General features: G+C 35.4%; 1 protein-coding gene across 2 annotated transcripts; it reads left to right on the forward strand.

Moving 5' to 3' along the window:
• LOC131160551 (alpha/beta hydrolase domain-containing protein VTE7-like) lies at nt 1-25,275 on the forward strand. 2 transcript variants are annotated; one of them, XM_058116361.1, is made up of 10 exons: nt 1-477; nt 12,452-12,546; nt 12,623-12,720; nt 12,807-12,856; nt 13,125-13,220; nt 15,237-15,326; nt 23,807-23,899; nt 24,051-24,146; nt 24,700-24,765; nt 24,892-25,275. In XM_058116361.1, exons 1-10 carry the CDS (start codon nt 238-240, stop codon nt 25,018-25,020), a joined length of 1,053 nt encoding a protein of 350 aa, XP_057972344.1. In that variant the 5' UTR covers nt 1-237; the 3' UTR covers nt 25,021-25,275. The 2 variants fall into 2 exon arrangements, with proteins under 2 accessions (XP_057972344.1, XP_057972353.1); XM_058116370.1 differs by lacking the exon at nt 15,237-15,326 and having other exon boundaries at nt 10-477.
• Nucleotides 25,276-27,467: the final 2,192 nt, after the last annotated feature.

Below are 27,467 nucleotides of genomic sequence, written 5' to 3' on the forward strand. Positions count from 1 at the left end.
GCTATCATTCCTTTTCCCGATTATCACTGCCGACCAAACTCGGCTGGCCCAAGCAGCCATGCAGTACTCCTCCTTTTTTATTTTGGGTTCGCTTCTCCTTCGCCAGTTATTTAGGACACCCCATCATTTCCTGCAGAAGCTACCACACGCCAAATCGAACTCCTCCCCGTTGCGTGTATGCCCATTCCTCCCTTTGATTGTAGTGTCCAGTGTCTGAGTGTTAATTAGTTCAAAGCCATGATGGCCGCGGCAGGATTGCCTCCGCCACCAGTTTTGAGACCGGCGACGGAGGGCGGAGATGTGCATGCCCGGGCTTTTAAGTTAGTAGTCGTCGCCGCCGCCGCCGGCCCCACAGTTGGTGCTGGTGTTGCTGGTGGTGGTGGGAGATTTCCGTCGTTTTTGCCCAAAGAGGTTGAGAACATCAAAGACCCGTTTGCTCGAGCTATGGCTCAGAGGATTCAAAGGCTTCCCGTGCAGGTTAGTAGCCTGTATCATATGTGCTTTCTCTCGATCTCTTCTCTTTAATTTTCAATGCGCAATGCCAGGGGTTTTATACTTTATGATTTACCAGTTGGGTTTATTTTATTATCCTTTCCTTTCCTTTCCTTTGTTTATAACTAACAAGGGTTTATATTCTTTGGGAATTCTAAGTCCTCACGTGATGAAACTTCTGACATTCTTCTTAGCTTTAATTTTCATGTCTCTCATGACTTGAAACTTCATGTTCATCATGACTCATAGCTTTAAGTGTGATTTTCATTCAAGCTCTTCAAGTATATCTACTTGATTTTATAAAAAAAACTTAAGCCCTCAAAATTAACTCAAACAACCATACTGAGTAACCTTTTATCATCAAAACGAGAATAAACCTTGTTAGGCCAACAAATTCTTTTCTTCTTCTGCCTGTTACATCTTTGTTAGTACTTGGATAACTAAAAACAAGTGCTATGCTTGACTCTCGACTGGCGAATGCAAGCCATTGCTGGAAGGGTTGTTGTATCCTGGAGGTGGAATCACACAAGCATTCTGCACCATATCAGAGAGGCAAAATCTACCCTAAGGGCAGTGCTTTCGTACACCTAAAACGATAAGTCCTTGTGTTTTTTTGTTTTTGTCTCATATTAGTAGAATACTTCCACATTAGTATAAAAGGTTGTTTTGAATTTTTTATATTATTTGTCCCACATTGGAGAGAAGTGTTTTTTAGACTTGAGGTTGAAGTTATATAAAGAGCTCAACTCTTCATTTGTAAAACACACTTCAAAGTTGTACTTTGTCAAGAAGTAGTGGATTGATCATCGGCGCCCGAGGACGTAGGTAATTCTATACCGAACCTTGTAAATTTCTTGTCTTGTTCTTTTTATTGTTTTATTATTAGTTTCTGCATTACTTTAATTTTCTTATATATTCAATAGCAATAGTTATAGTATTGGTGTTTGGCACAAGTGGGGTGCCCGACACAATAATTGGTATTAGAGTTAGGTTGAATAGTGTTGATACGGAGGTGTTCCTCTGTTAGGATCCTTGATTCCATGTTTGATGCCTAAGAAAGACCTTGTCTAAGCGAGTGCTCAGAGACCATTGCGGCTCAGTCGCTCCCTGGAGGTCGGCCTGGTCAAAGTGGAATTTCATAGGATAAAACAGAGTAGACACAGTTGGTACGTACTATTCATCCTAGGCCTTTTGCTTTGTTGGTTGCTATTGAATATATAGAAGATGGCAGAAACTAGTGCAGCAATAGAAGAAACTTTGTCCACACGAACTCCAACCCCTTCAACTTCGACATCATCATCAAAGACGATAGCTAATACTCGGTTTGAGGTAGAGAAATTTGATGGTACCAATAATTTTGGTATGCGGCAATGTGGGGTGATGGACATCTTGTATCAACAAGAACTAGATATTGCTTTGGATGATAAACCGGTAGATATGGGTGACAGAGATTGGGAAAAGATCAATCGTCAAACATGTGGCACGATTTGTCTGTGTCTCGCCAAAAATCAGAAATATTGTGTTATGAGGGAGACATCTGCAAAGAAATTGTGGAAGATATTGGAAGATACATTTATGACCAAGAGTCTGAGAAATCGGCTTTATTTGAAAAAAAAATTGTTTCGCTTCCAGTATCAACCAGGTATTTCGATTAATGACCACATAAATGCTTTCAATAAAATTTTGGCCGATTTGTTAAATTTGGATGAAAAGGTGAAAGATGAGGATAAAGTCATATTGTTACTGAATTCTCTCCCTGATGAGTATGAACATTTAACCACCACTTTATTGTATGGGAAAGACAAAGTTACTTATGATGCTGTTTGTACTACATTGATTAGTACTGAATGCAGAAAGAAGGATCAGAGGGCCCATAAGGAAACAGAAGAAGCACTAACAATAAGGGGACGTTCTCAGAGTTGTATGCTTGGAAGGAAAAGTAAATCTCATGAGAGGAGTAAATCTCGTGGGAGACTTGCTAAAGATGAATGCGCCTTTTGTCGTGAGAGAAGGCATTGGAAGAAAGATTGCCCTAAATTACAGCAAAAGAATAAGGGAAAAACACATTCTAATGCCAATATAGCCAATGATGATGGAAGTGAGTCAAATTTTTCTTTTGTTGGAACATCTTCATCACATTATTTTGGTGAGTGGATTTTGGATTCTGGTTGTTCCTATCACATGTGTCCCAATAGGAAATGATTTTCTAATTTTGAAGAATTAGATGGTGGGGTTGTTTCAAGGTCTTAAATTTCAATTTCAACTCAAATTTCGAAGCTCCAAAAGTACTGAAATTTCGACGGAAATTTCAATTTCGATTTCGATTTGAAAAAGTAACTGAATTTAGTAATAAAGCATGGAATTCTTTATGAAGCTTTAGAAATGGTTAACAAACATGATAATATAAGTTTTAGGACTAATATATTACAAATTAAATACATCTATGTTTTGTATGAGGTGGAAAAGTTGTAAAATAGTATGTGTATCAAATATATTTAAAATAATGTACATTAAGCATATTCAGTTAATACAAATGAAATTCATAAATCATTTAAATATTATTTATTATACAAATAATGATAATTTAGACATGAATGGTTAGATAAAATGTTATTATAAGTTTATTTTTTCATATAATTTCAAAAACACTTGTAATAATCTTTTGTTCCGACAAAATAAATAAAATAAATAAAGATAGAATTTTACTTCACTCCTAAATTTCGCATTTGAATTCTAAGGAAATTTTATTGTATAGTTAAAATTTCAACAAGTTTCACTAAAATTTTGAGATTTCGATAAATTTCGAATGATTCATTGAGATTTCAACGGAAATTATGCAAGACGGAAATTGAATGCCATTTCGATTTCGAGGGTGACAGAAATTGGAAATTTCGACGAAAATTTCGACAATTTCGTGGAAATTTAAGACTATGGGTTGTTTTTATGGGAAATGATAATACTTGTAAAACAACTTGAATAGGATCAATACAGTTGAAATGTCAAGATGGAACTATTAAGACCTTGACTGATGTTAGGTATGTTCCAAGCCTAAAGAAGAATCTAATTTCATTGGGTGCCTTAGAATCTAAAGGGTTCACTATCACTTTGAAAAATGGAACCTTAAAGATTAAATCAGGTGCACTGGTGGTGATGAAAGAAATAAGGAAAAATAACTTATATTATTTACAAGTTAGTACAGTTATTGGCTCAGCATCTGTTGTTTTTGAGAAAGATGCAGGTTCAAATACAACCAGGTTATGGCATATGCAATTAGCACATGTAAGAGAAAAATCTTTGCAACAATTAGCTAAGCGAGGTTTGTTAAAGGGTGCAAAGGTGTGCAAACTTGAATTTTGTAAACATTGTATTCTGAGAAAACAAATTAGAGTGAAATTTGGCACAGCAATCCACTAAACTGAAGGTATTTTAGACTACATCTATACAGATGTATGGGGGCCCACCAAAATGGCTTCGTTGGGTGGTATGCATGATTTTGTCACTTTTGTTGATGATTTTTCTAGAAGAGTTTGGGTGTATTCTATGAAGCATAAAAATGAAGTGTGTGGTATTTTCCTTAAGTGGAAAAAATTAGTTGAAACTCAAACTGGCAAAAAGATTAAACGGCTCAAATCAGATAATGGTGGTGAATACACGAGTGACCCGTTTATGAAGGTATGTCAGGATGAAGGTATTACTCGACACTTCACAGTTCGAAATACACCACAGCAGAATGGGGTGGCAGAGCGCATGAATCGGACTTTGCTGGAGAAAGTTCGATGTATGTTGTCTAATGCTGGGTTAGACAAAAGGTTTTGGGCTGAGGCTGTTAGATATGTGTGTCATCTCATCAATCGTCTACCATCATCTGTAATAGCGGGAAAAACACCCTATGAGGTATAGTCTGGAAAGCCTGCTAGTGATTATGATTCTTTACATGTATTTGGTACTATGACTTATTATCATATTAAAGAATCTAAGTTGGATCCAAGAGCCAAGAAAGCAATATTCTTGGGGATAAGTGCAGGAGTCAAAGGATACCGTCTTTGGTGTCTAGAGACGAAAAAATGATTTTAAGTAGAGATGTAACTTTTGATGAACTTGCGATGATGAAGAAAACAATACGCAAGGAGTCATGAGTTGAAGAGAAGACTAGTGGTACTCATCAACAGGTGGAGGTTGAGACAATTTTGGGAAACCCAGTGAGAAATGAGACTACACAAGGTAATTCTCCAGTTAAGGTGGAGAATAGTGTACAAGAAGAGGAGATTTCAATTCGAGAATCTTCACAGCAACAAGAATCAATTGTTTCTCAAAGGCCAAGATGAGAAATTTGAAAACCTGCTCGGTATACTGATATGGTGGCCTATACACTTCCAGTTATGGATGATAATGTTCCTTACACTTTCAAAGAAGCAATGAGGAACTCTGAATCAGAGAAGTGGAAAAAAGCAATGGATGAAGAAATGCAGTCTCTTCATCAGAATTAGACTTGGGAGCTAGCCCAGCTGCCCAATAGTAAGAAAGCAATTGGTTGTAAATGAGTTTATGTAAAGAAAGAAGGATTTCCATATGCAAATAATGTTCACTTCAAAGCTAGATTGGTAGCTAAGGCCTATGCACAGAAGGAAGACATTGATTATAATGAGGTATTTTCTCCAGTTGTTAAACATTCTTCCATTCAAATTTTGTTGGCTTTGGTAGCACAATTTGATCTTGAACTAGTTCAACTCAATGTAAAAACTGCATTTTTACATGGTGATTTGGAAGAGGAAATCTATATGACTCAGCCAGATGGATTTCAGGTTGCTGGAAAAGAAAATTGGGTATGTAAACTAGGTAAATCGTTGTATGGTTTAAAACAGTTTCCAAGACAGTGGTACAAATGATTTCATCAGTTTATGATGGGTCAGAAGGACATCAGAAGTAAACATGATCATTGTGTTTATTTTCGCAAACTACAAAATGGATCTTTTATATATTTACTCTTGTATGTTGATGATATGTTGATAGCTTCAAAGAATAGGGAAGAAATCAACAAGTTGAAAAGTCAGTTAAATTAAGAGTTTGAGATGAAAGATCTTGGTGAAGTAAAGAAGATACTTGACATGGAGATTCGCAGAGATAGAATGAGAGGAAGAGTTAGTTTGTCTCAAAAACAATATTTGAAGAAGGTAGTACAAAGTTTTGGCATGTCTGAGCAGTCAAAACCAGTAAGCACTCCTCTTGCTCCTCATTTCAAGTTTAGTGCGGCTTTATCTCCTAAATCAGATAAGGAACATAAGTATATGTCACAGGTTCCTCATGCAAGTGCTGTTGGTAGTCTGATGTGTGCAATGGTTTGTACTAGACCTAATATTTCACAAGCTGTTAGTATGGTGAGTAGGTATATGCATGATCCGGGTAAAGGACATTGGCAAGCTGTGAAATGGATTTTGAGATATATTATGAATACGATTGAAGTTGGTATAGTATTTGAAAAAAATAATACTATTGATCAACGTGTTGTTGGATATGTGGATTCGGATTTTGCAGGTGATTTGGATAAAAGTCGATTAACTACTGGATATATTTTTACATTTGCTAATGGTCCAGTGAGTTGGAGGTCTACCTTACAGTCAAGGACTTAAATTTTGATTTCGATGGAAATTTTGATGGTCTCAATTTACGGAAATTTTGATTTCGATTTCGATTTAAAGAAAGTACGGAAATTTATAGTAAATGATGGAAATTTAAAATAAAACTTTAGGAAATATTAGAATAGATGATTATGCTTAATATGGTATCAAAATACATTAAAAAAATGCATATATGACAGGTTTCTAGTGTGTAGGATATTAAACTGCATATCGTGAAACAAACTATGAACTGAAGAACATTCAAATGATTATAAAGTTTTGAAGCTATTCCTTTAAGATTTAAGGCAACAAATTATCATTTAAACAACTACATTTTTAATAAAAATTTTACATTTAATGATCTAATACCACATGGACTTTCTTGGTGGCTCAAAGTCATCTCTCCTATCCCTATCATTAGGATTTCGAGATGACATATATTGTTTACAATAATCACTCCATGTCATATAATTTCCAATATATTGAGTATAGGTGTACATGTGTTGTTCATACTCCTCCGTAGTCATCTGGTTCATGGTAGTTTCTACTCTGCCAGAAGATCTTCATGTGCTAGGATTTCTTCTTGCAGGTTCTACTTGTTGTGTATGTCTATAGTATTGTTTTGCATTTGCATTCTGGTCATACTCATACCCATATTCTTGACTTGTTTGTCCATACCCATGGACATGTGGTTGCCAATTTCCATATTGTTGTGCCTGCTCATTTGCATGTGAAAATGGTTGGCCATATGTAGATTGTGAGGAGCTGTTCTGTGTAGATTCATAACCACTATAATTATTAGAGTCGTGCTCTATTCCTATACTCATAGATTCCATACTAAGATAATATGTATCCTCTTCTATTTGATGCATCTTCCCTTTTCCTTTTCTACGACTGTACTGCCTATCAACTGGATGTATTTCTTTTTGTGGACCCTCATCTTCTAGTTGGGAAGGACGTGTATATTCCACTTCTGGTCTATAATCTTGCCATCCTTCATTTCCTCCATAGTCCCCACCATCACCACCTTGCCCACTGCTACTGCCGGGGTTAGATCCGTCACCACCAGCATCATCGTCGTCATTATCATCATCACCACCAGAGGGCATAGTGGATGAAGTTCCATATCTAGATCCAAGATTCATTTGAGAATCATCACTACTAGATATTACTTCTTCTACCATTACTTGATTAACATCGATGCCAAAGTCATCTTGTGCATGTTTGGCCATTTGTGGCTGGGGACTTCTGTCTCGTTCATCAAGATGGGATGGCCTAATCCATTGAAAAAGTGGATACTCATCCTCATCACCTAATTCAACTAATATGTCAAGAAGGTCCAAGGGATCTTGTTCAGCCACTTTGTCCATTTCGGCTTCCATATCTCTTATTCGAATCTTCATCTTGTAATAACAAAAAACAAGCTGCTGAAGTTTGCTGTAGGCTAGTCTATTTCTTTGCTTTGTGTGAATGAGTGCAAATGTGCTCCAATTTCGTTCACAAGCTGATGAAGATGCGGTTTGTGACAAAATGCACAATGCTAGCTTTCTTAGGATTGGAGCACTTGATCCATACATCATCCACCAATTAGCTATGCAAGATGTTTTAAGAACACAAGTTAGTATTTACTACTTAGTATTGTACTTGAAGTTTATAACTTTGTATTGTACATTTATATGAAAATACTTACCAGGTGCCATGGTTGCCCTAGCTGCTTTAGCAACTGCTTCTCCAAAGCTTCTTTTAGCATCTCTAAATATAATAATCTAAAAAAAAATATTGTTATTGAATAATTAAACATGGATTAAGACTTATTTTATTTAAATTTTATTTTAAAAATATACCTCATTTCCAATTTGATCCAGGCCCGAGGAATGTGGCTCAAGGATGTTAAAAACTTTGTGAACTGCATCAAGAAAATAAGGATCTTCCCCAACACCTTCTTTGTATTGACATTTTGGATTTAAGAAATAAGTTGCCAATCAAATAAAGTAAAATATAAATATGTAATAAGTATTTTGATATATGAATTTCTTGAAATTTATAAATATTTTATACCTGCTGCATGAAGAGGATGTTCAAGGGTTCATTCCCACCGGTCATTGATAACTTTGAGAACCCATCTTGCACTTTTTGCACATATTTCAATGGCCTCTTTCATCACCCTTATTGCTTCAAATACAACTCCTAATTTTGGCCACACTTCACTGTCAACTATACGCAATACTCGATATATACGCTCATAAATGTTACAAACTTTTGCCACTCTATCCCAAAATTGATGGTTAAGAACTGTACTTTCAATTTCTGTACCCATTTTTGTTCGACTAAGAGCATGCTCAGCCCATTCATCAGATGTGAATAGAGATTTTAAACCTACTCTTTTTTTTTCGTAGGCTATCAAGTGCAATGTAGTTTGTAGAAAATTGTGTGGCCCCTGGACGCACAATATCCCCTTGACAGTGCTCCCTCATTTTAGCAAGCAACCATCCATGATTATATATAAAATTAGTGATCTGTCTCCCTGCAAGATCACTATGCTTATTGCCTCTCTTTTTCCGATTTCTTCAAAAATGAGATCAATACAATGAGCGGCGCAAGGAGTCCAATACAAGTTGAATTTTTTCATTAATTTTAGACCCGCTTTCTTGTAGGCACTACCTTTATCGGTCACCACTTGGACAACATGTTGCTTTCCTAGCTCTTGCACAACATGTTTTAATAAGAAATATATGTATTCATGGTCTTTTATTTTGTCAGAAGCATCTACCGACTTTAGAAAAATTGTGCTTCCTTTCGAGTAAATTATGAAATTTATGATGAATAATTTTGTAGGGCCTGTCCATCCATCACACATTACAGTGCAGCCATACGTGGCCCACTTTTTCTTCAATTCTTGTACGTGGTCTTCCATTTCTTTTACCTCTAAATCAAGGTATTTTGTTCTGATTTCATAGGGTGTCGGTGGATTGACTCCCGTTCCAACTGATTGGCAACCCCATACCATGTTTTTAAAATGAGGTGATTTTGCCTTCTCATGTAGAACATTATCATATATAAAAAACTTCGAAACCAACCTATTCATTTCTTCTTTTATTTTTCCTCCTTTGAACAAAATTTTCAAGTTTCTTTATTTTGTTGCATCTGACTTGTAATGTTGACAAGGCTTTGAAATATATGGCTCTATTTCTGGCTCTCTCACACTTTGAGATTGCCTCATCTGAGGTTGCCCTGCACTACTACCAGCCCCTGAACTGCCTCCTTGTTGCCTACCTGCAAACCTACGAGATTGGTCTCTTTCCCATTCCGTCTGTTTTGAAGCATAGAATGCTTGACGATATGCAGACCTTTCATAGGAAGAAATGTCAGGCGGGTATGCAATATCGTCAACATCATCAACTTCATCAATTTGTTGTGATTGCATCAAGTTCCCACGCAATTCATTTTTTATTTGATCCATTCTTTCAATTTTTTTGGCCTTAGCTGTTGTTTTTCTTTCTAAAACAATTCTCATTTCCTGCTTAACTTCTGGAGGTACTTTGTCGCAGAATTTTATATTATGCTGCGGGTCGTAATTTGCTAGGTGCATTTTTAATCTTGTTGCACCACCACTTTTCATTTGTATTCTGCAATATTTACAAATAAATTCATTCTTGACATTGGGCATCGGGTATCCATGTTCCCATACTGGATCTTGTTTTCTTCCTTCAGACATTTTTGTAGATAATTTTACTTTCCTACAAGGTAACAATGAATCAAAAATTAGGTGTTAAATTGGTCAACAATTTTAAAATAAAATTATTTGAGATGTTTTATTATCAATATAATATCAATAAATAAGACAAACATTAAAATATTGAATTAAATTTACAAAATTTAATGATAATGTACAAAATTACCAATAAATTATGAAAATTAAATTAGTGAAATAAATGAAGTAATTTAAACTATATTAAGCTAATAAGTACTTTATTTTATTTAATTACTAGGCTATACTGATTAGATGTTAAATTACTCTAAATTTGTAAAAAAAAAAAAAAAATTATTTGGATGTTACTCTATAATTTTAAAATAAAAATATTTAGATGCTAAATAAAGATAAATTAATTACTAAGAGAAATATTAAATTATTAAATTAAAATTACAAAATTAATGATAATTTTTAGAAAATTATTATTAAGTAATAAATATTTAAATGAATATATTTAAATAAATGAAATAATTTATTAATTTATACTATAATAAGACAATAATAGTAAATTATTCTAATTTTATTTAGTTATTAAATTTACTAGTTATTAACTAATTATTTATTATACATTTATACTAACTTATTATTTAGTATACTAGTAAAGTAGTAAGTAGTAACTAGTAAGTTAGTAACATTAACTAAGGGGTAAATAGTAAATGGGAGAGGAGGGCATTGCTGTAAATATATTGGGGGCAAGGGGGATTTTGAGTAAATGAAAAAACTTAAGAGTTAAGACATCTTATTTAAAATATAAACCAGCCTTTAGGCAGCCCTTTTATTTTGTGGAGCTGCTGCTGCTCGTGGAGGGAGGGGCGACAGAGGCTCTAGACTCTCGTCCCTCATTTCTCGTCTCTCTTCTCTCGGTTTCTTGCTTGCAGCTCCGCGAGAGCCTCGGCAAAAAGGAAGATTGCAGGCTGGAGTTCTTGCGGCTGGCTGCGACTGTGTGTGACGCCGACAACGATGGAGGTGGAGGGTGAAGCCGAAGGCTAGAGGCAGAGGCTCGAAGGGCTGGAAGGAGGGGATTCAAAGGCTAGGGCTTTTCGGAGTTTAAACTTCAAAGGTAGAGAGGCAGGAGGCAGCAGAAATTTGGAATCTGGGGTTTTTTTTTTTTTTTTGAAGTTTGAAGATGGAAGAAGAAGAAGAAGGCTTTGAGAGTTTGAGCTTGAGGTATGTATCCAAATGCATGTTAATTTATACAAATAATTTGTGTAGTGGTCAGTGGAATTATTTGGTTGAATAATGGATCTGCAGAGTGCAGAGTATCTTTGCGAGATTTTTTTTTTCACTGTATAAGCTCACGGGTTTCACAACGTGCACAATCACGTGGGAAAAGGCAAAAAAAAATATGAGAATACTCAAAATAGTGCTGAAATTCCTCCCTCCAATTTATTTATTTTTCTTCCACATGATTTCCAGAAAATTTCGGAAGAACAACCGAAATTTTTGAAATTTTCAAAATTTCGAACGAAATTTGCCAAAAGCTCGAAATTTCGGTCGAATTTTTTCAAAATCGAATTTGTCTCTCAATTTCCTTTCGAGACCCCTTGAAATTCAAAATTTCGGTCAAAATTTCAACATTTCGACCGAAATTTAAGTCCTTGCTTACAGTCTACCATTGCTTTGTCTACAATAGAAGCAAAGTACATGGCAACTTCAGAAGTTGTTAAGGAAGCTATTTGGTTGCAAGGTTTACTTGAAAATTTGGGAGTTGTTCAGAAACACATGGTTGTATTCTGTGATAGCCAGAGTGTTATTCATTTGGCAAAGAACCAAGTCTACCATGCACGAACGAAGCACATCGACGTTCGGTTTCATTTTATGCGGGATATTATTGATGGAGGCAAGATACTTCTTCAGAAGATTGCTACAACTGAAAATCCCACAGATATGTTAACCAAGATTGTGACAACAATCAAGTTCAAACATTGTTTGGACTTGATCAATATCCTGCAAATTTGAGTATTTTTGGAAGGCGCCGATGATGTGGAACTCCAAAAAATGTTGGTGACTGAAAAATTTGTTGAATTTATCGTCAAGGTGGAGATTTGTTGTTTTTGTTCCACATTGGTAGAATACTTCCACATTAGTATTAAAGGTTGTTTTGAATTTTTTATATTATTTGTCCCACATTGGAGAGAAGTGTTTTTTAGACTTGAGGTTGAAGCTATATAAAGAGCTCAACTCTTTATTTATAAAACACACCTCAAAGTTGTAATTTGTTAAGTAGTAGTGGATTGATCATCAGCACCCGAGGACAGGTAATTCTATACCGAACCTCGTAAATTTCTTGTCTTGTTCTTTTTATTTTTTATTATTAGTTTCTGCATTACGTTAATTTTCTTATATATTCAATAGCAATAGTTATAGTATTGGTGTTTGGCACAAGTGGGGTGCCCGACACAACATGTTTTATTTCTTGCATCCTGGTTATTGTATATTGAACTTAACAAGTTACATTGAATTGTAATTCATTACCTTATCTTTTTCTAAACCAAATCAAGTGGTTTAAGGTCCACATATAAAAGATCGGACTAGGTTGAAAATATCATTTTATTACCTTTTGACCATTGTGGTTTGCATGTAATAATTGCAGACTGGATTCTCAGACAACTGTATTATGAGTAGTTGTGTGAAGCCACTGACTCAAAGAGAGGACAATCCAGCAGTTCTCCTCCATTGTTTTGACAGGTTTGTAGTATAATGCAGGATATACTATTGTTACAAAAATGTATTCCCTGTTAAGCTGTGTTCATTCTATTGCTAGCTCTTGCTTAGAATGGAGGCGTGCATTTCCCTTGCTTGAGGAGGCTGGTATGGAGGCTTGGGCCATTGACATTCTTGGATGGGGCTTCTCTGATTTAGGTTCTTACACCTTAACCCTGTTTTAACTACACATGTTATACATTACATATCCATGTATCCTTGAACTATTTTCATACCTTGACTAGAAATGCTTCCACCTTGTGATGTGGCATCCAAGGGTTACCACCTCTACCAGGTACTTTTATATATCCGTTAAGCTTTGATTCTTGGAAATGTTACTTTGTTCACTCAAACCTGTTAATTCTCTGCATTTCTGGAAATGCTTTGATACATTTTCTGCATATCTTGACAGCATTTATTCATGATATTTATATATTTTGATAGTTGGTTGCATTCAGGCCTGAGAATGTGGGTAGATTGAAAATATCATGATGGAAGATGATAGTAGAATTTTGTCCCGTGAGATTAGAGACTGATTTGATTTTATCTTAACTGTAACATAGTTTTGGAAGTCCTATATAAAGAGGCCAATGATATTAGTTGGACCGAGCCTTGGTGCTGCAGCAGCCATTGACTTTGCAGTCAAGCATCCGGAAGCTGTAAGTATATTCCTTCAGTTTTGCAAACTATCAGGATGCATACACTATGGACGGTTTGTGTAAAATGTTACAGCTTTATATTTTTAAGCTCATTGTCTTTAATCTTTTTGTATTTTCATATCAAAATATTCATGCTATTCAGTTAGTTACTGGTTAAGTTTTTTGGACCTGCCAAATGGTGTAAACCATGCACTGATAATACAATGCTCAAATGGTAAATCTAAAAATGGTTTTTGTGGAATTCTGGCACTACTACTTTGTATCAAGTCTTTAGAAGTTTTATGAACTTCGTTTTTACTTGATTGAGTTGGGATTTATCAAGTGTATTACCCTGCGTTTTCAAGAGCATGGAATTGAGACTTTGGATTTGGATTTGGATTTGTGTGGATCTGAAATAAAGTCAATACTAATTTGTGTTGTGTTTTATCCAAATCCATACAAATCCAAATCCAAACTTTGAAAACCATGCTCCCAAACACTACCTTAGAAGTTCTATGAACTTTATTTTGAATTGATTGAGTTGGTTTTATCAAGTGTATTTGGAAGTTCTATGAACTTTGTTTTTACTTCATTTAGTTGGGATTTTATTGGGATGAAGAACCTAGTATGAATGGAATAGTCAGTCCTTAATTTAATACATATGCTAACAGTGATCAAATCCTTCAATATGTAGCCCACAACATAGGTTAACGGTGATCTTATTTCAATTTTTAAGTTGGAAAATTTGGGGTTTGAATTTGAATCCACAAATCTAATCCATAGATCAAAAGTTTTGGGGGTTGTGAATAGTTTCAGGATAAAAGGCTGATTAGCCTTTTCAGCAGAATCAACAAACAATATGGACAACAAAACAGTCTCAGCAAGAGAACACAACTAACAGAAAAAACAGCTCAGTTTGCTGATGTAGCATCGCTTCCTTTTGAGCATTGTAATCTGACTTCCTGGGCAATTCTCATACTAAAAAGATGAGGCTGAAAAGGATTATTATCAAATGGTTGAACATTTTCTGGCTGTCTAAGTGCAATAGACAGCAGCTGTCCAAACCAGCTCACAAATAGTATCAGAATTAGAATTTCCTTTTCTTGACAACCAAGACAGATTTGAATCTCATTCCATATGGACCCTCAATATATTCATCTTCAGCATAGAATCTTTGTAGATTTGTTTCGTTGTCATTGTAGGCAATCTATTCAAAATAGCCGATCATGCAATAAAGAAAAATTTGGGTACATGGTATTTAGCCCTTAAGATATTACTCCAAGGAGCAGGGCTACCTCTTCTTCTTATAGCATGCCAAAAATTGTAAAGAAAACTTCCTATTTGTATTTAAACTCCATAAAATTTGATCCTCACATTCAGAATTTGGATTGTAGTCAGTGTTGACCTTTATTGAATTCATATTAGCAGCTAATTTTCTGTTCCAAAACCAGCTTCTTCCATCAATTATAGAATCAAATTTGTCAAACTTTTGAAGGCCAAACTCAGTAGGCAAATTCTTTCGAACTCAATAGGCAAATGCAGTCCATATTATGATGTCCATATCATAAAATAGGAAAGTTGAATGCCCTTTACCTATTTTATACTTGATATGCTTGTAGGCAGTTTTTCTCTTTTTTAGAAAAATGGGAAAATTGAATGCCCATTACCTATTTTATACTTGATATGCTGGTTGGCAATTTGTCTCTTTTTTAGAATCATTCTCCAGGACCATGTACAGTCTGATGGAATCTGAATTGTTTTAGTTCCTCAGTTTTCCTCCATCTGTTCAAATATTATTATAGCTATGTGGTTGATGAGCTGAAGCCAAGGGGATATTTTGTACTAATTGATCTTAACAAACAAATGGCAGTTACTAATTGCATGTGCACATGTACTAGAAAGAACTTGTGTCCAATGCAGGCAAATATTTTTCTGCTTCATCGCTGTTGTGCTCGACCTGCTCTGTGATATGGTTTCTTGGCAAATTCTGTTCATTTCCTGCCCCTAAAATGACATTTTTTTTAAAATGCCCTCCAGGTTGAGAAGCTGGTACTGATCAATGGAAGCGTATATGCAAAAGGCACAGGACGTCTAACAAAACTACCTAGAATGGCAGCATATGCCGGGGTTAGTCTCTTTATTCAAAGTCTAGCTCTTGATAGTCATAAAATGTTAGAAAATCATCTCTTCTTTGTTAATGTTATGCACATACCGATGATAGAGATTCATACTTCAGCGATGCATTTTATATGACAAGACATAAACCTGCGGCTGTGAAGGCAAATCTAAAATTTTAGCAATTTTAATCATCATCCAAGACAGAATGAATTTCCAAGAATTTCTTATTTTTAAAACTAAATTCCTGGCCTTTTTGGATCTCTTTTTTCTAGTGTAGACACCTCATTTTTAACCATGAGATCTTTCTGTAAATTTCAAAAATATTGGGGCCTCTGGTGCAGTTTGTCAAAATTGGCAGCCCCAGGATGCATTGGTAATTATGAAGGGTTTCTAAGTGGTATTTGGATGTCCAAGACAAAGGAATAAGTATAAGACTCGGCGATGGGCCTGGATCAAGGAATTGGGAGGTCAAAATAGCCCAAATGAAGGAAGAATCAGCAGAGCATGTCACTGAGCGGCACCTGCTGCTGCACCAAGCCCTGCACCAGTGTCTTTCATCACTTCGCACAATTTGAGCCTTTTTATTAAATTTAGAAGGATCCCAGGTCATTACGAGCTGTTGGATTGCTCTAGTGGAAACGAAACTTTTCCCCTAGTTGGCCTATATAGATAGACCCCTAGGTGCTCTGTGCTCCTTTAGGACACCTAGGATTGGGAGAAAAGAGGGCACCAAGGATTAGAGAGGAAAGAGGGCATCTAGCACTGATCAAGTTGCAATAAAATATTTAAAGAGAGAGGAAGCATTAGAGAAATGAAAAAGAAAGACTTGAAGTGAGAGTTGAGAAAAAAAAGAAGATAATTGGAGGTTGGAGAAAGAGGATTCCTAAAGGTTTTCTTCTAACCTTCACCAAAATCACTCTCCTTCTTCAAGTAAAAGAGGTCTGCCTCCTAACCTTTGAAGTCCTTTGATATTGGAGAAAATGCTAAATTGAATTCTTGAAATTATATGCAGGCATACATATGCATCTTGAATTAATTTACATAAGGATGTGTTAAGAATATAAATAGAACAGAGAGAGAGAGAGAGAGAGAGATGTTGTGTCAGGCACCGCACTTGTGCCAAACACCAATACTACAACTATATCTATTGAATATATAAGAAACTAAAGTAATGCAGAAACTAATAATTAAACAGTAAAAAGAACAAGACAAAAAATTAACGAGGTTCGGTATAGAATTATCTACGTCCTCTGGCGCCGACGATCAATCCACTACTTCTTGACAAAGTACAACTTTGAAATGTGTTTTACAAATGAAGAGTTGAGCTCTTTATATAACTTCAACTTTAAGTCCAAAAAACACTTCTCTCCAATGTGGGACAAATAATACAAAAAATTCAAAACAATTTTTTATACTAATGTGGAACTATTCTACCAATGTGGGACAAAAAACAACAAATCTCCGCCTTGACAATAAATTCAACAAATTTTTCAGTCACCAACATTTTCTGAAGTTCCACATCATCGGCACCTTCCAAAAATATTCAGACTTGCAGGATATTGATCAAGTCCAAACAATGTTTGAACTTGATTGTCAACATATCTGCGGGATTTTCAGTTGTAGCAATCTTCTGAAGAAGTATCTTGCCTCCATCAATAATATCTTGCATAAAATGAAACTGAACGTTGATGTGCTTCATTCGTGCATGGTAGACTTGGTTCTTTGCCAAATGAATAACACTCTGGCTATCATAGAACACATCAATGTGCTTTTGAACAACTCCCAAATTTTCAAGTAAACCCTCCAACCAAATAGCTTCCTTAACAACCTCTGAAGCTGCCATGTACTCTGCTTCTGTTGTAGACAAGGCAGTGGTAGACTCTAAGGTAGACCTCCAACTCACTGGACCATTAGCAAATGTAAAAACATATCCAGTAGTTGATTGACGTATATCCAAATCACTTGCAAAATCAGAATCCACATATCCAACAACACGTTGATTAATAGTATTATTTTTCTCAAATACTATACCAACATCTATCGTATTCATAATATATTTCAAAATCCATTTCACAGCTTGCCAATGTCCTTTACCCGGATCATGCATATACCTGCTCACCATACTAACAGCTTGTGAAATATCAGGTCTAGTACAAACCATTGCATACATCAGACAACTAACAACACTTGCATGAGGAACTGGTTTTGACTACTCAGACATGCCAAAACTCTGTACTACCTTCTTCAAATACTGTTTCTACGACAAACTAACTTTTCCTCTCATTTTGTCTCTGCGAATCTCCATGCCAAGTATTTTCTTTGCTTCACCAAGATCTTTCATCTCAAACTCTTGATTTAACTGACTTTTCAACTTGTTGATTTCTTCCCTATTCTTTGAAGCTATCAACATATCATCAACATACAAGAGTAAATATATAAAAGATCCATTTTGTAGTATGCGAAAATAAATACAATGATCATGTTTATTTCTGATGTACTTCCGACCCATTATAAACTGATGAAATCATTTGTACCACTGTCTTGGAGACTGTTTTGAACCATACAATGATTTACCAAGTTTACATACCCAATTTTCTTTTCCAGCAACTTGAAATCCATCTGGTTGAGTCATATAGATTTTCTCTTTCAAATCACCATGTAAAAATGCAATTTTTACATCGAGATGAACTAGTTCAAGATCAAATTGTGCTACCAAAGTCAACAAAATTCGAATGGAAGAATGTTTAACAACTGGAGAAAATACCTCATTATAATCAATGCTTTCCTTCTGTGCGTAGCCCTTAGCTACCAATCTAGCTTTGAAGCGAACATTATTTGCATCTGCAAATCCTTCTTTCTTTACATAAACCCATTTGCAATCAATTGCTTTCTTACCCTTGGGTAGCTGGGTTAGCTCCCAAGTCTGATTCTGATGAAGAGACTGCATTTCTTCATCCATCGCTCTTTTCCACTTGTTTGATTCCGAGTTCCTCATTGCTTCTTTGAAAGTGTAAGGAACATTATCATCCACAACTAGAAGTGTATAGGCCACCATATCAGCATACCGAGCAGGTTGTCGAATTTCTCATCTTGGCCTCTGAGAAACAATTGATTCTTGTTGCTGTGAAGATTCTCGAATTGAAATCACCTCTTCTTGTAAGCTATTCCCAATCGTAACTAGAAAGTTACCTTGTGTAGTCTCATTTTTTACTGGGTTTCCCAAAATTGTCTCAACCTCCACCTGTTGTTGAGTCTTCTCTCCAACTTGTGACTCCTTACGTATTATTTTCTTCATCATCGCAAGTTTATCAAACGTCACATTCCTACTTAAAATCATTTTTTTTCGTCTCTAGACACCAAAGAAAGTATCCTTTGACTCTTGCACTTATCCCCAAGAATATTGCTTTCTTGGCTCTTGGATCCAACTTAGATTCTTTAACATAATAATAAGCCATAGTACCAAATACATGTAAAGAATCATAATCACTAGCAGACTTTCCAGACCATACCTCATAGGGTGTTTTCCCCCCTATTGCAGATGATATTAGACGATTGATGAGATGACACGCATATCTAACAACCTCAGCCCAAAACCTTTTGTTTAACTCAGCATTAGACAACATACATCGAACTTTCTCTAGCAAAGTCCGATTCATGCGCTCTGCCACCCCATTCTACTGTGATGTATCTTGAACTATGAAGTGTCGAGCAATACCTTCATCCTGACATACCTTCATAAATGGGTCACTTATGTATTCACCACCATTATTTGATCAGAGCTGTTTAATCTTTCTGCGAGTTTGAGTTTCAACTAATTTTTTCCACTCAAGGAAAATATCGCACACTTCATTTTTATGTTTCATAGAATACACCCAAACTCTTCTAGAAAAATTATCAACAAAAGTGACAAAATAATGCATGCCACCCAACGAAGCCGTTTTTGTGGGAACCCATATATCTGTATGGATGTAGTCTAAAATACCTTCAGTTTGGTGGATTGTAGTGCCAAATTTCACTCTTGTCTATTTTTCCAAAATGCAATGCTCACAAAATTCAAGTTTGCACACCTTTGCACCGTTTAACAAACCTCGCTTAACTAATTGTTGTAAAGATTTTTCTCTTGCCTGTGCTAATTGCATATGCCATAACCTGATTGTATCTGAACCTGCATCTTTCTCAGAAACAACAGCTGCTGAGTCAATAATTGTACTACCTTGTAAATAATATAAGTTATTTTTCCTTATTTCTTTCATCACCACCAGCGCACCTGATTTAATCTTTAAGGTTCCATCTTTCAAAGTGATAGTGAACCCTTTAGATTCTAAGGCACCCAATGAAATTAGATTCTTCTTTAGGCTTGGAACATACCTAACATCAATCAAGGTTTTAATAGTTCCATCTTGACATTTCAACTGTATTGATCCTATTCCAGTTGTTTTACTAGTATTATCATTTTCCATAAAAAAAACCCACCATCTAATTCTTCAAAATAAAAATACCATTCCCTATTGTGACACATGTGATAGGAACAACCAGAATCCAAAATCCACTCACCAAAGTAATGTGACGAAGATGTTCCAACAAGAGAAAAATTTGACTCACTTTCATCATCATTGGCTATATTGGCATTAGAATGTACTTTGCCCTTATTCTTCTGCTGTAATTTAGGGCAATCTTTTTTCCAATGCCCTCTCTCACGACAAAAGGCGCATTCATCTTTAGCAGGTCTCCCACGAGATTTACTCCTCCCATGAGATTTATTCTTCCTTCCAAGCATACGACTCTGAGAACATCCCCTTATTGTTAGTGCTTCTGTCGTTTCCTTATGAACCCTCTGATCCTTCTTTCTGCATTCAGTACTAATCAATGCAGTACAAACAACGTCATAAGTAACTTTATCTTTCCCATACAACAAAGTGGTGGTCAAATGTTCATACTCATTAGGGAGAGAATTTAGTAACAATATGACTTTATCCTCATCTTTCACCTTTTCATTAAATTTAATAAATCAGCCAAAATTTTATTGAAAGCATTTATGTGATCATTAATCAAAATACCTGGTTGATACTGGAAGCGAAACAATTTCTTTTTCGAATAAAGCTAATTTTCTAGACTCTTGGTCATAAATGTATCTTCCAATGTCTTCCACAATTTCTTTGCAGATGTCTCCCTCATAACACAATATTTTTGATTTTTAGCGAGACACAGACGAATCGTACTACATGCCTGATGATTGATCTTTTCGCAATCTCTGTCACCCATATCTACTGGTTTATCATCCAAAGTAATATCTAGTTCTTACTAATACAAGATGTCCATCACCTCACATTGCCACATACCAAAATTATTGGTACCATCAAATTTCTCCACCTCAAACCGAGCATTAGCTATCATCTTCGATGATGATGTCGAAGCCGAAGGGGCTGGAGTTCGTGTGGACTGAGTTTCTTCTATTGCTGTATTAGATTTTGCCATCTTCAATATATTCAATAGCAACCAACAAAGAAAAATGTTTAGGATGAATAGTACGTACCAACTATGTATACTCTGTTTTATCCTATGAAATCCCACTTTGACTAGGCCGACCTCCACAGAGCGACTGAATCGCAATGGTCTCTGAGCACTCGCTTAGACAAGGTCTTTCTTAGACATCAAACGTGGAATCAAGGATCCTAATAGAGGAACACCTCCGTATCGACACTATTCAACCAAGCTCTGATACCAATTGTTGTGCCGAGCACCCCACTTGTTCCAAACACCAATATTACAACTATTGCTATTGAATATATAAGAAACTAAAGCAATGCAGAAACTAATAATAAAATAATAAAAAGAACAAAACAAGAAATTAACGAAGTTTGGTATAGAACTAGCTATGTCCTTGGGCGCTGACGATCAATCCACTACTTCTTGACAAAGTACAATTTTGAGGTGTGTTTTACAAATGAAGAGTTGAACTCTTTAAATAGCTTCAACCTCAAGTCCAAAAAACACTTCTCTCCAATGTGGGACAAATAATACAAAAAATTCAAAACAACTTTTTATACTAATGTGGAACTATTCTACCAATGTGGGACAAAAAATAACAAGATATGCATCTTGAATTAATTTAGATAATGATTTGTTAAGAATATAAATAGAATAGAAGAAGGGAAGAAGGGAGAGAGAGAATTACATAAAACCCCAATATAATAGGAAATTACACCACCAAAAAAGTCTAATGCGAGCACCAATTTCCTAAATCTATGCCAAAAATAAGTATGCAAAATAAGCAGCCTAAATGATATAGGCGATCCTCTGTCAGAATATATTGTTGCATCCTGCATGCTTATATCAAATGATAATGTGTGAATTTCATGTGCATGTGCATATTCATGACTAATGTGCACGTTTTGGTCACCCTTTTCATCGAGGACCATGAACTATTAGGGACTTGATTCCTGTCAAGAGGGGGATAAAAAGGTAACTTGGGATTTTTTACCCTAGGCACAAATCCAGGGCCAAAACATTTTTGTGTGTTTTCTTGTTTCTTGGATTGGTTTATTTTCCCCGCTTTACTACTATTCCCATGGGTTTTGCAACTTAAAGATTTTTCAAATAGGTCTAAGTATGAGTAGGGGTTCAGATCCATTGTTTGTTTTGTGAAAATCGAGGTTAAAGTTTGCATTTTCATTGCTTATCCACCGATTAGTTATGCACGGAAGCATAGGATATGTCAGGCTCTATTTTATCTTTTTAATGGTATTCTCTTTGCATGGTGGAATGTTTGATTTGCTGGATGTTTGTGTTCTTAACTTGTTTATTTTCTTATATGTGATGGGTGACTTAACTGAACCTTGGATTTGTTAGTTTTTAAAAGATCTTTAGATTATCAATTTTCCAATAAGTAGACTGAAAACAAAAATTGAGGTCTGTAATGGGCCTTCCATGAGACCCATAAACTTTCCTAATTTATAACTTAATTTCGGAACCCTATTTATGATAGATCTGATTCCTATTATTCAAAAATGTCTAATTTGGAGTTATGGCCCTACTGCAGGGTTTTTTTGGGTGAGTCCCAATTACTCCAAATTTGACCAAGTTAGAAGCAGTGATTAAAGCCTTAAAGGCTCTTGGGCCCTTGACTAAAGGTTGATACAAGTTGTGCAATTTAGGAATAGCTCACCTACACCTTAGAGAACTTGCAAGGGAGTCAAAATTTGTTTTCAACCCAAAAAAGACATCAACAAAAGGAAAATTTCCAAAAATTTAAATTGAAAGTGGCACTTCTATTTTATAAGCAGGCCGAGGGCAGGGTTTGACAAGTAGTACAAGATAGGATTTTCTATTTAGCATTTAGCTATGCGAATCAGCTAGATGCAGGAATGGAAATATGAAGCTTGATATCATTCAAGATAATATAGAAAACCCTAGAATCCACTAGGAAAAAATGTCTAGAATACATTAAAAAATATTAAAGTTGAGAGAAATTTATTTAATCAATACTTCTTTGCTGATTACAATGTGTTCCTATTTATAGGGAAAAGGAAGTGCAAAAATTCAAGCCTTACTAGGAAATGCTGAAAAATTACCAAAAATTAATTTACATTCTATAACTATGGTATTATTCCCGAACCATGTTTAACTAGGAAATGATCTATCAAATTTAAAACTCATAGAAAATGGTGGAATTTGAGTCTAAAAACGGAACCTGATGTGCTATCTCATATGAGCTTGTCGTGGAGTTCGGAAACCCCTTTTCATTGATATCCTACAACTTAACAAAAAGAATCCCACAAGCCATTAGACTACTTGAGGGATCAACTTGGCTTGGAGAAGGATTTTAAATTTTCTTTCCATATGTTGCAAGGTACCAGAACTCTGCCGGTCTGCCCCCTCCATTGTTGTGTTCTGCTGTTAAGAAAATAAGATTTGAATGGAGAAGTAGCTTGCTAGTGTGAGTCCCCAGAATACGCATAATAGATATAAATAAAGTAAGCTATCATAGTGATATTGCTGTTTAACTATTTGTTAATTTAGGAATGCTTTCAACCTGCAAGTTGTAGTTCTGCTGAGGAGCAGTCATTAGCATAAGGGGGTTGGAGACTACTTGCATGTTACCTAGGTTTTCCGGAATATATATTCCAACGAATAGTATGATCTTAGTATAAGTATTTGATAGTTTACAAAAAATATTAAAAAAAAAAAAACATCTTCACAAAGTTAGTGACAGTGCAAAAATTTTTATTAATCCATAACGCAAAATAAACAAGGAATTTCTATTTTTAAAATTTTCCATAGGAATGTCTATTCTTATGCTATTCCATGTTAGATGGGAACTACACAAACTTCTGCAGGAGTGATTTTTAGCAAATTATTACATCCCTTTACATTTTCTAGTCCATTCTGTGAAGGCGTGAACCAAACATAAGCTCAGCTGCTCAGCTTCTTCTTCAAGCTGCAACTCCTCCATTTCAGTTACTAATTGAAATTGTTGTTCTTTGAATCAGGTTTCTTTGTTAAAGAGTGTCCCACTACGACTCTTTGCAAGTTTTCTGGCGTTCAATGGTATGCCAGTAACTACACTCGTAGACTGGACTAATGTGAGCACATAAATTACTGTCTTTTATGGTTCACTGTTGCAAATTGAAGGTTAATGAATGTTAAAATTTAAAACTGGCTAATATAAAATTTATGTAAAGTGCAACATGTATACATATATAATGGCAGCTTATTTCTCATTTTGCCATTTAGATTGGCCGCTTACACTGTCTACTGCCTCGGTGGAATGATGCAATGGTTAATTTTATGTTCAGTGGGGGCTACAATGTTGCTGCCCAAATAAAACAGGTATAAGAGAAATTATAATTGTAATTTCTATCAGTATTTGCATACATATAGTCATCAAAGAAAGTGCGAAGGGCCTATAGTAAAGAAGTCTGCTTCCTTCCTGTTATATACTCGTATGGCACGCAAGGGCTGGATGTGTCATGGACACGTGTATTTTTTCAGGACTTTTATAGTTGGTGCTGATTATGGCTGTTTGTCTCTTTTTATTTCATTTCATTTTAATTTTGTAGAAGTTGCTATTCTTTACCTTTCGTGTGTTACAGGTACAACAGTTGAAAAGATTGGATTACTTAATAGAGGAAAAGGGAATATAGAATTTGGACTTGTCCGGAATTGGGCGAAAACTTTTTTATTTTTTAATCACTCAGAACACCAAATCCGGGGAGGACATGAACAGCCTCATGGCTCCCTCCTGGTAAATTGGAATTGGAAGAAAACTGGATGCAGTTTAAAGGCCCTAATTCCATGTTCAGTAAAGCATGACTGTAATCAAGTTTAGATTTGCGTGATGTTTGTTTCCATTGAGCTGGAGCTGTTATATTTTGTTCCACAGGTAAAACAGAGAACTCTTGTCATCTCAAGCGAGCATGACCAAATTGTCAGCCATGAACTGACACTGGTGAGTTTTGACATTCTACTTGGCAAGATCATAGCTTAATACTACAGATGCACATGCACTTTAAAAAGTGCTACAGCATTTTAAATTCAGGGTTGAGTTGATGCCTTCCTGTTTAACATGATGTAGAGATTACATTCAGAGCTGCCAAATGCCATTATGCGTCATGTGCCAGATTGCGGTCATCTTCCTCATGTCGAGAAGCCCCAGACTATTGCAAAGATCATCTCAGATTTTGCTCGAAGTGGTCACTGCTAGGTGCTAAGGTTGTCCATTTGCTTCAACTATACCGATGGGTTTTATTTTGGAGTTGGACAAGGAGGAGAGATTTAATTTACCATTTGTCAAGTTATCTAGCTAAGAATTCTGATGTGACATAGCTTTTTAGATGACTATTCTGTCTAATTGGGAAAACGAGATTGCTACAAGTGCGAGTCTAAAGAAAACTTGGTCAATTGTTTATAGAAACCCCTTTATTGAATGGATGAGAATATAAAAATTGGGAAGGAAAAACCAAGGACTATGTCCAGATTGTGAGATATGTCAGACAGAAAATGGATATGACTATTCTCTCTGATTGGGAAGATGCCATTAGTACAAACACAATAGGAAGCACAAATGTGTAGAAATAAGTGGAAGAAGAAGAATTGTTATGCAAGGAGAAAATTATGACAAGAAGGGAGAAAGGAGATTAAAAGAAAGGAGAAAGAAAGCCTATGAAGAAAATGACTGAAAGAACAAAATAAGAAAAGACTTCACTAATGCAAGGAGGAAAAGGAAGAACATGGTTGTGGGCTAGTGACCATTAGGTAATTAAGGGGCTTCTTAGTATCATTTTTTGTTTTTCTTTTTTGTTTTCATTTCTATATGGTGAAAAAAAGAAATTATGATAGCACATTTGTTTACATTAGTTTTTTCTTTTTTATTTCTTTTGTTCATTTTCAACTATTTAAAAAAAAAGAAAAAAAGAAAGTAGATTGTATGATTTTTAATTATTTTGACAATTTGTACTTCTATATCAAAATTAACTTTTGTGCTTCAAATTATTCAATTTATACACTTTCAATTTCTTATTTTTGTTATGGATTCATAAAAATAATTTTTATTGTCATTTACTTTTTGATGATGATGCAATTTCTTATATAAGCTCTAAAATCCTTAAATTATGTATGTTTTATTTACAAGAACAAATATTCTGTTAATCAAGTCTTATTTAAGGGCTTGAGAAAAAAAAGTATCATTATAAATTTGGCGAAATCTCCTCCCAACATTCCATTCATCCTATTTGTTGTAATATGTGACTCATATATCGAGTAGAATGCATGTACAAAGAGAAAACATGGTGGAAAACAGAATGCTGGTCTGTAGGAGGAAATCGTTGACGGTTTCCCTGTAACCATCGACGGTTTGACACAGTTTAATAAAACAGTTGATGGTTTTGAGTCTATTTTTGTGACTATTTGCTCTTGATATTATTCCGTTGACGGTATGTTTGAAACCGTCAATGGTTTGGCTCAGGTTACCAACATTGATTTTCGAATTTTGGGACGTTGGATAGGTTGGGTTACGAGGGGAAAACCTATGAGAGAGTTATATATATGTTGTATGTGTTGTAACTCTGAATGTTCGTGTATTTGGACAAGAAGATAGTGAAAAACACTACTGTTTGCTCCTGTGGATGTAGGCATTACCGAACTACGTAATTATTTGTATCATTGTTTTATTGCTTTCATATAATCTGTGAGATTTTTGTTCTGTGTATTCTACCGTTGAGTGCTGTGTTGTAAGGTTAATTTATTCTATTGTGCATTCGATTTTCACAACAAATTGGTATAAGAGCATTGTTGTAATGGCCTTGGAACTTCTTCTGCAAAGTTCGTTATTGTAAAGTTGATGGAATGGAAAACTTCAGTTTATGGCAAAGAAGGGTGAAAGATCTGTTAGTGTAGCAAGGTATGGTGAAGGCTTTATATGAAGTTCAATCGGAAAGCATGGATGAAAGTTGGAATGAATTGGAAGCAAAGGCAGTGTCAACTATTTAACTTTATTTGGCTCATAACGTGTTGTATCATGTCATGGATGAGGACTCTTCGACAGTAGTTTGGCAAAAATTGGAAAGCCGGTATATTTCTAAGTCTTTGTTGAACAAATTATTTCTTAAGTAAAAGTTGTATTGGCTTAAGATGGTGGAGGGTTCGGATTTGAACCAACACATCAATACATTCAATCAGATTATAAGTGGTTTGATGCGTGTTGGTGTGAAGTTCGAGGAGGAAGATAAGGTGCTGATGCTATTGAATTCCCTTCTTGCGTATCACATGTATGAGAATTTGGTTACTACTCTAACATTGGGCAAAGATGATGTAAGATGGGGATGGTCGGCCTAGTCCTACGATCAACCCTCATGCAAGCACGTACAATCGAACGCTTTGATTTAAGAATCCAATTAACCAAACATAAACACCATAAATTATGCAACTTTTCACATGTAAGATTTTTGAAAAGGTGTATGATTTAGTCCAAAAATCAAGTCCCAAGGGTTCCTTATCAAGGAATCAAGTTTTTATGTGGAAAGATGTTAATTTCAAAGTAAAGATTGCAAATTCTAAGCTAACAAACTAATATTCTTACAATTGATCTTAGATAGCAAGTGACAATATTGAAATTGTTGACCTAACAAGGTCTTTCTATTGATTTTGGAGATA

The sequence above is a fragment of the Malania oleifera genome, chromosome 1 (assembly GCF_029873635.1).
Source record: "Malania oleifera isolate guangnan ecotype guangnan chromosome 1, ASM2987363v1, whole genome shotgun sequence".
NCBI classification, from domain to species: Eukaryota; Viridiplantae; Streptophyta; class Magnoliopsida; order Santalales; family Ximeniaceae; genus Malania; species Malania oleifera.

Excerpts from the sequence above, each read along its gene's own strand:
- LOC131160551 (XM_058116361.1), top strand. The coding sequence starts at position 238 with ATGATGGCCGCGGCAGGATTGCCTCCGCCACCAGTTTTGAGACCGGCG. Across the intron at positions 13,221-15,236 it reads CAGTCAAGCATCCGGAAGCT|GTTGAGAAGCTGGTACTGAT; the intron begins GTAAGTATATTC and ends AATGCCCTCCAG. Across the intron at positions 24,766-24,891 it reads TCAGCCATGAACTGACACTG|AGATTACATTCAGAGCTGCC; the intron begins GTGAGTTTTGAC and ends AACATGATGTAG.